This window comes from Sturnus vulgaris, chromosome 2 (genome assembly GCF_052056855.1).
Source record: "Sturnus vulgaris isolate bStuVul1 chromosome 2, bStuVul1.hap1, whole genome shotgun sequence".
In the NCBI taxonomy this organism is placed as follows: Eukaryota; Metazoa; Chordata; class Aves; order Passeriformes; family Sturnidae; genus Sturnus; species Sturnus vulgaris.
Genome location: NC_142244.1, coordinates 108,000,036 through 108,016,144, shown reverse-complemented (window position 1 = coordinate 108,016,144; position 16,109 = coordinate 108,000,036). Strand labels below are relative to the sequence as shown.

Genomic DNA, 16,109 nt, shown 5'->3' with positions numbered 1-16,109 from the left:
TCTTAAAATTATTAATTTGGAACCATTTTCACTGATAATTGCCTGTAACATAAAGTCAGAAAAAAGTAAAAATAAGATATCCCTCAATCCTAATATTAACCATGCAATACTTTTTCAATGTATTGTACAGATAAGGTTAAATCAACAACCTTACTCTTCAGGTTGTATTAAAATCAGTGCATTTTTTCATAACAAAGCAATGTTTCAAATGCATGCCACTAAGAGGAACAAAAAATGCCTGAAAGTCTTCTGACATGACATTTTTTGATGAAAAATGTACCAAAGGAAATATCATCTTCCTAAATTAAAATTATCTTTCAATTTTGCTGAGCAGTGGAAGTATGACCATCAAAAATTATTTTCTATGTTATTCTCAGTATCACTAATCTGTCATGTGCACTTCTGCTGAAAAACGAGCCATTATCCAATGTGCTTGTTACTCATTGATGAGTACAAAGGAGATGGAGCAAGAACAATAGATAAACAAAGTTAACATCTAATTAGAGAGTTGATATGAGTAATACCCTTTTTTCTTTTATCACAATTATATGTCTGCTTTGCTCTCAAGCTTCTTTCACTGGATTCCAGATAGTCAGTTAAGTATCAGTGTGATTCATATACAGCTTTAAATAATATCAAAATAATGATGTCCCTGTCATGGTCATGGTGAATCATTAACACATCTCAATTAATGAAGCTACATTTCAATGAATTTAGCAGTCAAAAAGGCAAACACATTAGAAGACCTGGGCTATATATTTCTATGATATACCACATCATTTCCATTTCCTCTTATAAAATTCTTCTTGCTAAATGGCTCAATACAAAATTGAAAGCTATATTTTAATATATTTTTGGAATATGATATTCATTCACCTTTTATGTGGAGGTATCATAAAAGAAGACATTCACACACTCCAAGTTCAGGTATTTCATCCCAGATATCTGAAAATATAGTCTAAAATCCTATACAGGGAATGGAGCAAGTTGTCAGTTTGCCGAAGTCCAGGCAAAGTCACCTTGATGGGAAGATGCAGGTAGCTGCAAAGCAGTTCCACTGTGGTGTGATATGATTTATGTCATACAGGTGCCTCTTGATCTACACTGACATTTTCTGGGAACTTACTGTGACCAAGTATGGACTGAGAGTGATGTTTCATAATCAGTTTGAGCCAAAACACCTTCTCCCATCTTTTCTCCCTGGCTATAATTCCCACTCTCACCATGTATTGGCATAAGGGTTTACTGCACTCATGTCACCATCAGCATAGAAAGTCATCCAGCTTAAATTGGTTCTCTTTCCTTTAAATAGCTTTTCAGCCCTGTAAGGAAGAGTGCTGAAGCTGGATGAAATCAGAGAAGTGTGACAGGAGGCAGGTGTCAGAGCAGCACAGATTTACACCTCTTTAAAGCAATCATGAGACATCACACCGTTAATGGCTAGCATAGCTGCCAGGTGAAACTGTGTCCTCTCCAGAGGCTTTACTAATTCAGGAGCCTATTTGAGACAGAGGTCTCAACTGAAAAAAGTGAGCACTCTTCATGATATATAAATAGCAGGAACACAAAGGTATTGACAGCAACAGAATTAGGCATCTTAATGGGTTTTATGCATCTTACTCTGAAAGAGGTTTTATGTTGGGGTGTTTTCCCTACGGTAATTTTCTCTTTCAAGGTGACTGTGTCAGAATAATTTTGAACAGAAAATAACAAAACTAATGGGTTTGAATATCCAGAAACTGCAGGAAACAGTAGTAAAATTTTCCTCCTCCCCAGGCCTCTTTCTGCTGTACAAGTAGGAGCCTGAATAGTCACTTTCCTCTTGAACTCCTGCTCCGTCTGCCCTGGAAACCACACTCCATTTTCTACTTCCATTTTCCTCCTTACCTCAGGGAGAAATTGATACAAGGAGCTCCTCAAATTAAACAACTCTGAAAAAAGATGTGGTTATTCATAAAACTAAAATGCAAGCAGTGAACTGTAATGGGCATCAACACTCAGAAAACTCTTTCAAATACATTGGGTATGTATCCCTCCAGTAACTACTACAGAAAAACATTTTAGTCCTCATTTTAGATTTTGATTTAGAGTAGGTTATTACTGTTAGTAACACATTTGCATATGTGTCCACTATAGTAAGTAAATTATTCTGAACATTCTAAAAAACCCCTAAAGATCATTCATTCCCGTACAGCAGTTTCAATATATTTTGTCTTGGATTTTGCCCTTCTAAATGTAATTTCTGTTTGTTTTTGCAAAGAAGAAAAATTTCACTGATTTGAGTATCACATGATGGAAAATACTTGCATTTATAAACTTTTTCAAATGCCTGACCTTTCCAAAGTTTTGGGAGACTATAAGTGACACTTTGGATACTGTAGCTATGATAAAATATCAACTGTGAAATTAACTGCCACTTGACAAAAGTTAAAAAAACAAAAGATTGCTGTATTTTTAAATTGTCTTGCTTTATATAAGTATTGAATTTCTTTATTAAGAGTTGAAAAGGTCTTCCAAACAGAAATCCTCTAATCTTGACTTAAGGGGAATGAATTCTCTCTTTAATAGAAATTTATGGGGGATTAAACTACGCAGAAGAAACCCACAAAAATTCTCTACTATAAACCTATAGGTATCTTTGTATCAATCTCTAAACATATTATAAAATCAGCACCAAGAAGCTAGTCCTCCTTTGATTTTTAATGAGGAGAAATGTTCCATGCATGCTCTTAGATATCTCATGAAAATCTGACCATGAATGAATGATTAAAAATTACAAGCATTTATTATTTCAAATTAATTGGTTTGAAAGCTGTGAAAAAAACCAAACTTATAACCCTACAGCCTCACATCTCCAATCTATTCATTACATTAGTGTACAGAGAAGTAATTTTGCAATGCTTGTTATAATTTTTTTTTCTAAATAAGCCCAATATGGTTAACTGAAGAATGTGATTCATTATTTCTGTAGTGAACATGAATAGTCACTTAATACATTTTATTTCATGGTAAGAATAACATTTGTGTAATATTTCTTTCCCAATATTTTCAGTTGTTGTAAACTAACTGTTGGAATGACACCATCACACTGGTAATTTAGCACATAACTACATGAAGGGCACTTTAAGCAGCTGAAATGATTGATTCATTGGAAGGTGACATTTGCTGTAGAGCTCCAGGTAAATTCTCAAGTCCTCACAAACACCTACGTCCTGTAAATTTAAATTTCGGCATGGCTGAACTGGATGCCTTCTCTTAAAGGTTAAAGAACTGTTTAACTTCCTAGCTCCATGGTTCTTGAGAGTTACCTCTGAGCAGTGGGACAAGTGTTTAACATCTGGGGTTTTTTGTATTTGGTCTCTTATTTGTGTATACTATCAGACTGGCATGATAACTAAGCGTTCAATAAACCTCTTGTTTCAGGTGATATTTTACTTTCTTGTGTGGGAAAGAACAAAAATACCTAGGTAGACCATTGTCAGAATTTTACCTCAGGCAAAAGAATAAAAAATTAAAAGAGAATAGATTGAGGAAAATACTGCTGTGTTATCTTTTGTTTATAACTCTTCAGAGCATTCTCAGACAGATACAGGACACCAGTTGTGGTTGGCGTGTGAACGCTGAACACACTGCCAGTCTTTTTTTGTCAATATGAAATTTAGACTAATAACCATGTGTATCTAATATTCTCAAGCCTATCCCAAAACAAAGGAGTGCACTGATCTATAGTTCCCCATGCATTCATTACTAAAAAATGCTATATAAAGCTTTACAATACATGCCATATGTTAATTATTGTTGGAATTATTTTCATTTTTTTGATATCAATTATACTATGTAGCATAAAGTTGAATTTCTGTATTTTTTTTATTCTTTTCACGTTCCTCAGATATTAAATATATAAAATTACATAAGTAACAAACCTGATATTTATGACAAATATGTGTTGATTATACCTTGAGATTATATATCCTGAGTATTCATCTATAATATCCTATGAAAACAAACAAGAATGGCACTTCAGAATGCACAGCCCGGAGTCTCAGTGTTACACATCTGTTAACAAATCTATATCAAGATCCTGTTCTGCTGATTGCTTCAAAATATCCACACTACTATGTTCTAAACTATGAGTTTATCAAAAGCATTTAACCCCCTGGCCCTTAGTGTTTCATCAAACACCTATTTTCTAGTCACCTGACGAGCTCTCAAATCTCCAATAACTTTTGCTATTAAGAATGCTTGCAGATTTAGATGGATTTTTCAGAATGAAACCTGTGTGCAGTACTAAATCCTAATATAAATCCACGGTATGACAAAGACAAAAACAGTGTTCAATGCAGCTTCATGGAAATCTACTCCTTCTTTGATCTGCATGAGCACATGCTTGTTTTACCAACAATGCTGGAAATTTACCTAAAAATGCTGGAAAACATTTATTCTAGAACTGGAAAACAGATTAATTCCTGTAAAGATTATAAATTCCTGACTAAAAACTACTGTTTGTCATTTCACCAATACCTTATTATTGAGATCAGCTTTATAGATTCTGCTCACAAGAGATCTGTTTCCCTATAGCAAGATATTCTGGAGGAGTTAGTTAATTTAAATATAGTTATTAATGATGGTGCACAACATTAAACTTTGAATTTGACATTTTCAGTTTAGCCTTTTAATGTTTGTGCATAGCACCATTGTATGATAGTTTGTTTGGTTTTTTTTAAATACAGATAAACACTCGATAAACACTCTTTTCAGCATCATATATGATGAAGTCCCTATATATAATTCAGAAAGTATAGCTTGAAGTAAAAAATCTGGCAAAAAATTATCACAGAACGATATGATTCCTGATGTTTCAAATATATAAAATTAAAGTCATTTTAGGACTATAATTTTACATGAAATAATGTACTATATGTGCCTAAATTGCATTTCTTGCTATGTGTACTTAATATGATCTTACAGTAATTTATATCCTGCTGTCTGCCACAGTATTCCTACAAAAGTTTTGCTGTATCTGAGTATATTTCAGTCCACTAGTAAGGAACATATAATTTTTGATTGTTTAAGTCTTAAATAAGAACCAATCTTCAGGATTATCCAACTGATATGGAAAGTCTTCTCAGGTTTCAGACTTCTCTCAGATTATCAAAATAAGCTGGTTGTATTGCACAAGCAATCTGAAATAGAATATTCTCATATATCTAATCAGAACATAAAGAATCAAATGGACATAGTTGCAGAGGTACTGAGCAGATACTTTTGATTTTATTAAATCCTGTTCAGATGTTTAACACAGATAAATATGATATATGGCACTCTGGAGCAGACAATTCTCAGTGGATTATACCATCACATCAATGAAAAAGTTTTACTTTTCCATGTGTCCCAGAGAAAGCATTGATAAAGTGGGATAAAAATTAATTTTGTCCATAAATAAATAAATAAATACATACATGCATAGAGAGAGATTAGGTGTACATGTATATATATATATATTCCCAGAGAACACACACAAGTGAATAAAGAAAGAAAAAGAAGACTTTAAAATATATATGCAATTTTTAATATTTTATCCATGACCTTTTTAGGATTTGATTAAACTAGGAAAAGGAGTGGAAGGAAAATCAATTGACATGTTGTCACTAAGCTGTAACCACAAACTTTTCATTAGTGCAGTTGAATGTTTCTGACTCACTTATTGTCTCTTTAGTAAACTATATTAGGCCCGTCATGGACAGCCTTAGCTACAGAATAGTTGGATTAATGCAATCTGAAGGTTACAAGTTTAAAGAAGGGATTGTAGGTACCTTGCAAACACTTTTTTTTTTCCTTTTTTGATAGTCATATTTTAGAGAGTAAAACCTCCCTTATCACCTTCTTCACTAGATTTTATTATTTTTCCTAAGTCAAGACCCTTGTTGGAAGCCCACTTTAATGCTATGCTTCTGCCTTTGGAATTTGAAAGCTGAGCTGAAAATGTAAAAAAAAAAATTAAAACTTATTTTCCCTCTTTAAAGTAGAACACGTAAAAGAATCTGTATGCAATTTTGGTCAGGTTGTATCTGGTTTGACTGAAAAAATGTACATACATGCTAAAGCAGGTCTTTTGATATTCTGAACTTCCTAATAGCACAGAGAAATAAAGGTAACAATTAAAAAAAAAACAGAAGGTAATACTTATATTTATTAAATTTGCTTAAACTGACTAAAATCCCTCACTGCTGTTATTATTATTGCTGATTCTGACACTTCACAGGCTCTCCATTTTTCCATCTGTCTCTCCCATAATGATCCTCAGAGCCTACAACAACAGGGCTTGAACTGGCTGGCATATCTATCCAACTAATCTAGCTATGATCATTGACAAAAAGCAAAATTATCAGCAATATGCAAACTTCTGCCCCAATCAGGTAAATATTTCCCTGTGTAAGATTTTCCTGAATGTTTGGTTTATATTTTAATTTATGTCTTGGTAGGAAAAATTGTCAAAGACACTTGAAGTTTTGTTTATTTGCTTTTGTTTGTTTGCTTGAGGTTTTGTTTTTTCCATATGCTGATAGCACATATATTCTTTATCCATTTACACTAGACTTCAAATATTTCACTTTTTATGAACTAATCTGTAGTTAAGTCATTACCCCAAGCTGGTTTTTGAAAGGGTAATCCAAGCTCTTAGATAAATAGAAAAAAATTAGATGGTATTGGGGAAGTAAGTTTTAAATTTACAGTTTTAATCATTTCCATGTGAAACTATTGCCCATATTATGTTAATCTAATCATAGAGTATATCAAAGACCAAGTGTCCAATTGAAATACATGATCAAAAAGAAAAGGTTCCATTTTATTTGAAGACATTTAATGTAATCAAATAAACTTGAAATTCTTCATATAATGAAAAAAATGTGTATTGCAGAGTGAATAGAGCATTTACATATAAGCTGTAGAAATAAAACTTAAAATTCTCAATATTCTATCAATTAAATTTCCATCCTGAAATGAGTCCCTGATTGCTAGTTATTGCACATCACTTTAGTTAATTTATTTATACATCTACTGATTAATTTAGTTAAGGATGGTTTTTATCATTAACAAAGTCAATTTCTGTGGAAGATTTTTGTGACAACACAGTGCTATAAATGAACCAGCATTCTTCTGTCCCTGATGGGAGTTTCTTTCTATTATTACCTTAGAAATAATATACTAAAAGTAGTTGAACGAAATTTTTCTTGAATCTGTGCAGGGAAGGGTGAGAAAGAATAAATCCCCAATTCACTATGCAATAGTTAATTTAATTTTATCAAAATAATGCTTTAGATAAAGAAAAACAGGACAGGTATTCACTGTGTAATTGGTCACAAGTATCGTTTTGGGTCTGATAAAATTCAGGAAAATTGACTTTATTCAGGTGACAGGGAAAGTTTCTTGGATTTTGTACAAACTTATCTTCTAGATCCATTCATATATGTGGTGATGGAAATACTTAATTCCTTTTATTTGTTTGTTTGTTTGTTTGTTTTTCTCTTCTGTTTGTTTTCTGGGAATTTTTTGTTTGTTTTTGCTTCTCTAACATCAAGCCTACTTAGCTAAAAATAATTCAACAATAGCTTTATTTTTCTGGGTGAATTCTGGCATGTCAAATTACAGCCTTGTGCAGATCCAGGAGACACATTGAAAAAGTGGTGAGGACAGAGGCTAAATAGCTTGAGAGTGTTTTAAATAATTGTTTAATGTTTTGTAATTTTCAATCCAGATACATTACTATCTGTTGTGGGATCACATTTGTCTTCTTTAGTGACATGACATGAACCAACTGGTTACTAAAATCAGACTTATCAGTAGTATTCTTTGTTTCCTTGAGGGGGGCAGATATTGGACAGTGTTGGTGTGAAAAACACTGTAACCTGAAAGGTGAAACTGAAAAGATTCAGAACTTGCCAATAAAAAATCCCAGAATATAATTTTTAAAAGAAATTTACACATAATGGATATATTTCTACCACAAATACATTACATCTGCATGACCCTTAAATTAAAAATAATTAAAGTTAATTAAAAATACAGTCACCCAAAGTTTTAGGATTTCTGATATATAAGGAACAATATTAATTAACTCCTTCCTGAACAGGTCTGCATTTGTGTTTTCAGGTTTGTGTTTTCATTATTACAAAGGGGTCTTACGTTATCAGAGATTTGTACACTTGATTTGGTTAGCACATGGAATGTAAGAAAAAAAATATTGTGCAATGCAGTTCCTTGGTCATCCTCATTCCCATGCCTTCCCTCCTCTGGCCTCCTGTTCATTGCCAGCTTTTCTCTCCCTGGCCTTTGCTGCTGCCAGACCACTCAGATCTGAAAATACTCCTCCTCTTTTTTCAGCTCCAAGCTTTACAGGACACAATCTTTTGAAGACTGTATTTAATACAGTATTTTATCTGGAGGTGTTGCTTCTGGAGAAGTAGTTTATAGTGGAGTCACATATCTACATAAAAGCCCTTTTAGCAGGAGAAAAGCTTAAAAGTAATTAGCATTTTTTATCCTTGCATCAGGATTAAGTAACTGATTGCAAAATTGGAATTCAAATAACAAACAAAAAACTTTAAGTTTAGAAATTAATCTTTATTTCCTTATCTAGGTTTTTGTACTTCATTCCCTAGCTCTCACATGCTATTTTTTATGAGAAACCTTTGAGAAATTAACTTCTTCTTCAATTCTTATCCTCTGCTTCTCTCATGCATTTCTGATTACTATTCAGTGTAATGAAAAGATATTTCTGATGAGATATCAAGATACCTGTGACTCCCTAAAGTTGCTGGTTGCAGCCATGCTTAACACACTCCCAAACACCAGCTGAATAGCATGGCACCTTTTCCTCAACAACTGTGGGTGATTTGAGCATGCTGGGAGCCTGTGGGCTCCCAGGATTGAGGTCTGCACATTCTCCACCTCCAGTTTCTCACCTTTTGCCTCAGCAAGTCTGACTTATGCCATATCAGTCACCCCTCAGAGAAATTCCTTCCTGCAGTCACATCCTGAGTGATGTTGTTTTATGGGAGCCAAGCAAGATAATAACCCAATAGGTTTGTGATCTCATTACATTAGTTTTAATTGCTGTGTACAGAAGAAGCCACTGTCTCATATGCCTGTCTCTGAGCAGTGCTGGAGCCAAATTAATGTCTTGGGAGTTAATGCAGCTTGATTTAGATACTGCATGGAGGTGTTCTGTTTAAGAACAGAATTCCAGTAGCTCTTTCAACAGAAATACACTGATATTACTGAGCTCTTCCTCAGAACTGTGCCCAGCACTGCTCCACAGGGCCCTGCCAGCAGGGGAAGATTTGGAGGTGAACTGCCATTATTGACTTTTCAGTACATCATGTGCACCTGGAGCTACACACATCCCTGTAAGGTAGGAATGACCTCCCAGAACATCCCCTGACACACGTAGCCTCTTTCATTTCCAGCTCCAGCTGGAGGACTGCAAGGTGAGAAGAACAGAAATGTGGGAGGAGAACAGAGATTGCCTCAGCTCCCCAGGAACTGGGGAACTGCTAGAGAAATCCTGGACTGCCCAAGGTCCTAGTTTCTTGCTCTGTCTTCTCTTTGGGAATGGGAATACCACCCATTCCACTCAGCATTCCTCAGCATCCGCCAACACACCATCCCAAATGCATTCTGGAGGACTAACAATTTCTGGCAGTGTCTAAACGGGTCACAAAAATGTGGCCACCCCAAGTGCCAGCTGAGCAAGATTCTCCTGGCTCGACAGCTTTCTAGGTGAACCTTGACATTATTCCAACGTTAAAATATTCTGCATCTTTTGCATGGTATGAACTGACCCCCCGAAATGAACACTGGCTTTCCTCAGGGAAACATAGACCTTTTGTAGGTTATCCAGCAGGACCGAGGCATTAAATCTAAGAGTGGAAAAACAGTTTTCATGTTAGAGAACTATCAATTTTGTTCACTGGTTCCAGTTCTCACAGGTTTTTCACAGGCTTTTAAACAACAAATTAATATATTCTTGGATCTTCTTGATATAAGGCTAAGTACGGTAACTTCACATTAATTTATGGTCAGACTTTCCCATCTGTGTCTGAAAGTGACATTTTCAAGTTAACTCTTTTATACTCACCAACAACTATTTAGTTTTCTGAAAAATGTCTTTTTCAAACCCAGCTCTTTTCATATTATTTGATATGTTTCTTAGAACTATGAGAAACCAAAATTGAGATTAATTCAAAAACCCACAGATAAAAAGCCTTTAGATAGCCATTAATAAATACATTCTTCTTGAAATAGTCTCACCATACAGTATATTTAGCAGGACAACATCAAAGCGCAGAAATATTCTGCCTTTTGATTTTGGTTTTCTTTTTTTTCATCAAAAATATCTCAGTAAGCAACATAAGTTAAAGAACAAACATACAGTTACTTTGTTCTCTGTTCCCCAGCCTTGTGTTTAAACAACATAAAATCATTTAGGAGTGGCATACGGGAAAGATTTTCTGAGTCAGTGTATCAGAAATAATACCTTCAAAACAATAGAAAGTACACATGCTACATGTCTCTTTTTCTGTATAATAGTTTATAAAAAACATTTATATCAGTATATCAGAAATATACCTGGATAGCCTGAATAACTCATAGTAATAGTTAATTAATATCAAAGAAAATATGAGTTATTCCCTGGCCACTATTAGCCATAAGCTGGTAATCACCATAAAATGCTCTGCCAATGACTGTCAGAATTAATTTGCAAGCCTTCTGCTTTTTCTGATGGTGTGTTGCAGAATGTACTGAGCTTTACTTGCAGTATTTTTTTCTGTGAGATTTATATATATTTTTTTCAACGAGATTTGTTTCCACCAGATTGGTTTCCATTTTCTCCTGTAGCCAACATGCTAGAAAATCTATCAATAGGTTCCTGTTCTGACACTAAGGCATAGTTCCAGTGTAACCTACTGTTTGTTTCTTACAAGTTGCCCTCATTGCCAATCCACAAGAGAGATAAATTGCCATATCCTGCAAAATCTAGGAACTCATGCACTCATTTTTGGAGCCTTCATTACCTCTGCAGCAGTAGGACACTAAAGTGGCCAATCATACCCACCATCCACTGGACTAGAAAAAGTGAAACAAAATGCTTTCTTCGTGCATCAGTTTCTCTTCATTCATCTATACATAAATATCCATGCATTCAGAATTATCAGATGCTATTATGATAACACTACTGTTTGCTGGATGATTTGCCCAGCACAACCTTTGTAATTATGGAATATCTTTGCAATTCTGTAAGCAGCCAACAAAGCACAGAAGTCTTCCGAGCAGAACTTAAATCACAAAATCCCAATGAATCCCACAGTAAGTATGTATAGATATACAGAAAGAGAAAATTTAGAAAGAAAAGTTCAGATACTCTTGTAACTGTTGACTTTCAGCAAGATAAAACCTAGTATCAGTAACAAAAGCTTAGCATTCAGCATCAATTATTAAGATTTTTTTTGTGAGCAACAATCTTGTAGATGATATATCATACATCTCTGCATGGAATCAACATATGTATAATGTCTTTTCAATTAAATTATTAATGTAAACATGCCATATCATTACCACACATACATTAACACATCGAATTCCTTCATACAATTTGAACAGAGGTTATATTTGCTACTTACCTAACTGGGTCTCCTGAATTGTTAGCTTACTCTCCAAAGGGTGTAAAAGCTTTGGTGGTTTATCTGTTAGTGGTGCTAGAAAAGAAAGAAATTCATATATGTAGTGTTCTGATTATTACTGGTAGACTAAGATTTGGCTTTATACCTATTATTTCAACAAGGCTTTGGTTTTTCTTTTCTTTCAATAATGTTCATGCCTTCAGTAGCTGCAAATGTTTTTGCTTAGTCAGTAAATACAGCTCCAAAATTAAAGGCCCTTGTACTAAAATAAGTAATCTCTTTAAACTCCCACCAAAAAAAACCCAAAAACCAAAAACCAAAACCCAAAAACAAACCAAAAAAACCCCCAAAAAACCCCAACAAACAACCAAGCAACAAAACAAAAACAACAAAAACCCCCAAACCAGCCATCCAAAAAAAACCCCTACAAAACCAAAAATGCACTGACATTGCAATTTTCTTTTTTTGTAAATATTATCCAGAATTTCACAGTTTTCTGTGATATTTAATTACTTTTCTATAAAGTATAGTCATTAAAAGATCAAGAACATAAACTAAATTACTGTAAAACAATTTTGAATATTTTATGAAAATTTTATTTGAAAATATATTCCCAACACTGAAACTTTGTAAAGTGGAGTACTGGAAAAAGGAGAAGTTTTCAAAATCTAAGGAATGGATGCAACAAAATAATATCAAGATTCCTAATACAATTACTTCCCTTTTCCCTTTTGGTCTACCCTGAAATAATATTAGTAGACTTATGCAATAAGGGAACAGAAAGAGTTTTGTAGTGGTCAAAAAACCTTCTGAAGGTTGTTGAAGTGTGTTCAAACCATGCATGTATATAAACCATGCTATTCTACTAAATATTACACCTGTCTACTTAATTTGTAGAAGTGACATTGATTATTACCACTTGTGTTGTTGTTAGCAAGGGTGTTCTTTACTATGTCTGACAGACGAGTATTTGCCATATTAAAAAAAAAAGATTTTTTTTCCCCCTTTAATACTGAGAGTAAATATTCATGGGAAATTTCCAACTTTTCTAGTCACCTGCAACATTTTGATATTCTGCTTTTCAACATCAATTCATACTTCAGGTTTTAACACAGATTATGGGCTGTCGCAGATTTAAAATACATTTGACATTTTGATATAGCTCTAGAATATTTGTTCCCTTCAACTTGTCAAAATCAATGCTTCTTTTCTTACTGACACACACACATACCCATATGTGTATGGGCTTAATCTACTAAACACACTCATCTCCTGTCAGTGGAACAGCAGGAGAAGTTTAGTTGCATTCTCTTCACTATGTTTCCTCTGGTCTTTTAGTAAATTATCAATGTTCTTTAAAAGGTACAGCATTAATTTCAACTTTGCTACAATGACCAATGACAATGAATGGAACCATTATCAAGTCGTGTTTCTGCTTTACAGAGATTATCCTTTATATGATAAAAGCATAAACCCACTCGTTATCAGAGGTGTCAACCCATCAGACCTAGAAATAAATCAAAGTTCAGTGGAGTGGTAAAAGATGTGTACTTGGTCCACAAACCTTCTCTCAGTTCATTCTTACAGCTCCTAGTCTCTATGGGAACATTTTGCACTACAGGCTTTGGAGAGAGCTGAACGATTTTTGGCATCATCTCCGGCTTGCTACTTTTCTTTACACCAATGTTAATTCTTTATTACCTCTTTTAGTCTCTTTTTTTTTTTTCTCTTTTTTTTTTTTTCTCCTTAAGGGCTAAAGTGGGTGGAAAAGAAAAGGATTCAAAATATATTTTCCTCTTAAACTGTAAAATTAGTCATTCCCATTTCTTTACTTCTTTGTAAAGGCTCATAATTCATCAGCACATTGCCATTTTTTAAACATCCACTATGAATTTAAATTTAATTTTGCAGTTCTGTCATTCTCAACTCAATTACTATTCATCAGATAATGTTTTCTGAGTCACTGTTGTTCTAAATCTGTTTTGAAACTGTGAGTAAAGTTCCCTCATTGTAAGTAAAGGTATAGTAACTTGTAGAGATAATCTGAACGCAATGAATAAGTAGACTAGAAACCAGCATTTTTATCAGTTTAAGCAAAGATCAACATTACTTTTATGATCCTGGATCTCAGGTCTCTATGAAGCTTTCTACTTTTAAATGAATAGGCCCAGGATGTGTGGAGATAAATCATCCTTCAACAAAAGTTATTATAAAATTTATGCCCAGTTTAATTTAGGAGATTTAATATATAATTTAACAAATAAAATGCTACTGAAAATAATAAATTAGACACATGAGTGATGTATCAGAATCATAGGAGCATGTAGGCTGGAAGGATCTTTGGAAGCCAAGTGATTCTTGTTGGAAGCAGTTCCATTAGAGCAGGTTCTCAGGACCTCATCCAGCCACATTTTGAACATCTCTGTGGATGCAGATTTCACCACTTTGGGTGTTCCAGGTGCCAACCACCCAGTGGCCCTGCCCAGGACTTGGTTCAGTACATCTGTCTTTTTTGAACAGCAAGGAGCTAAAAATTTCTCAGTGTCCCAGGTGTGGCCTCACAGACACTAAGGGACTGGGAAGGATCACCCTCCTGGACATGCTGGCTAAATTCTTGTGCAGTTGGACTTCATCAGCTCATGCTCAACTTATTGTCCACCTGGGCTTTTCCTTTTTCCTAGCCAGGTTCTGCTCTGCTGCGTGGGGTTATTCCACTTCTAGACCAGGACATTGCCTTTGCCTCTGTTAGACTCCATTATTTTCTCCAACTTTTCAAGGCTTTCTGAAATAGCATCTCTGTTCTCTACTTTGTCACCCATTCCTCCCATTTTGCTGAGATGCACTCTGCCCCATCCCCCAGAAGTACAAAACCCCCCTAATCAACAGTAAAACAAATATGCTTATTTTAAAGAGATATTTACTGATGTTTGTAGCCAGTAAGAGTAAATATTTAGTAAGACAATGCTACTCTAAAAACTTTAAACTGGGGAAAATATCCCAGAATTGCATTCCTTTAGATGTCTACCAACCTCACGCTATTGTATGTCTGTCCTATAAGCAATCACATTTCCCAGGGCCAACACCTTCACCTGTCCAGAAAAGTAAAAGTATCTTTGGGTACTCTTCATTTCAGAGCTTTAGACTAAGGCAAATATGAGTTATATAGGCAAGGAAAAGAATTTTAATAACTCTATGTGCTTAAAATATTAAATTTTCCAAGGTGATCTGAAATTTTCTCCAGTCAATCAGGACTTTTAGTGTCTGTTATTTGATCCATTTCTTAGCCTGAAAATGTATGTAAGTATGTTCTGGCGTATTAATCCCAATGGATTGATGCAGAGGTGGGAATTTCTCTAGCTGCATCTACACCTCTCAAATGCACACTCATCACAGATAGCAACATTAATGGACAACACAGAGTTACTGCAATCTTCATTTTATTTAGAAAGTCTAGAGTAGATCTATGTGTCTCTTAGAAGCTTTTTCATATCCTTAAAATCATATAGAATAACTTCTTAACTAGGCCATGTGAGAGGCTATTAAAAATCAATATTATTTTCAGATGGATATATTGAACCACAATTATCTACTCAATTGAACAGCAAAAGCATAATTTAATCCTGTCTTCCAAACTTTTCCTAAATAACAAGAACCCAACAACATTTATAAAACTCATAACTCCATCTGGTCTCTTAAATCCGCTAAATACCTTTTATTCTTTTATTTTATAAATAGATGCAGGAAGGGAATAATTTTCATATCCTACAAAAATATCCACGATTTGAAAGCACTTCCTGTTCTGCACTGTATGAAAAGAACGAAAATTCTTTTGAATATGTTTAAAAATATAACGAGAAGATCCTCTTCCCACCAGGTAGTACTTATCTACATGGCTGTCACACAGGAGGAACAGAGTGCTCAGATTCCTATTCTTGTATGAGGGAATTCTCAAGTTTCCTGGCAAGAATCTTAGTTCTTGGATATTATTACCTGCTGTTGCATGGATTCACTTCTCCCTTCCTCCCTCTTGTTTTTTCTTTCTCTTTCCTTCTCAATTTTTTTCTTTTGTTTTTCACCACCCTCCCCCCTCTTAAGAGTCAAGAACATTATCCCAGACGCAGGTAATCAAAATTGGTATATTCCTCCTTAAAAAAAATGGGGATTGATAGGTCAGTGCCTTTTAAAGGAAAGCTGTTTGATCGTAAATCAAGTTTACAGCTCATCTTATGTTTGACTTCTGAACCATCATTGATAAATGGTTTGAAAACAAATATGTGTCAAACTTGAAGTAAACTATAGTTAAAAAAAATAAAAAAGTGAAGTAACCAATTTTAGAGATTTATTAAAAATTAATATACAACTTTAGAGATACCAGTCAGCTGCAGACATATTGATTCTGCTCGGAGAAAAAGTGACTAAATTCACATT

General features: G+C 34.4%; 1 protein-coding gene across 2 annotated transcripts in view; it reads right to left on the bottom strand.

The window, feature by feature from the left end:
- IL1RAPL1 (interleukin 1 receptor accessory protein like 1) overlaps window positions 1-16,109 on the bottom strand; it is a 682,566-nt gene that overhangs the window by 155,044 nt on the left and 511,413 nt on the right. For both annotated transcript variants that reach the window (XM_088160340.1, XM_088160341.1), the window contains exon 6: window positions 11,682-11,756. In XM_088160340.1, coding sequence (XP_088016466.1) covers window positions 11,682-11,756 — 75 coding nt within the window. The remainder of the gene's footprint in view (window positions 1-11,681; window positions 11,757-16,109) is intronic.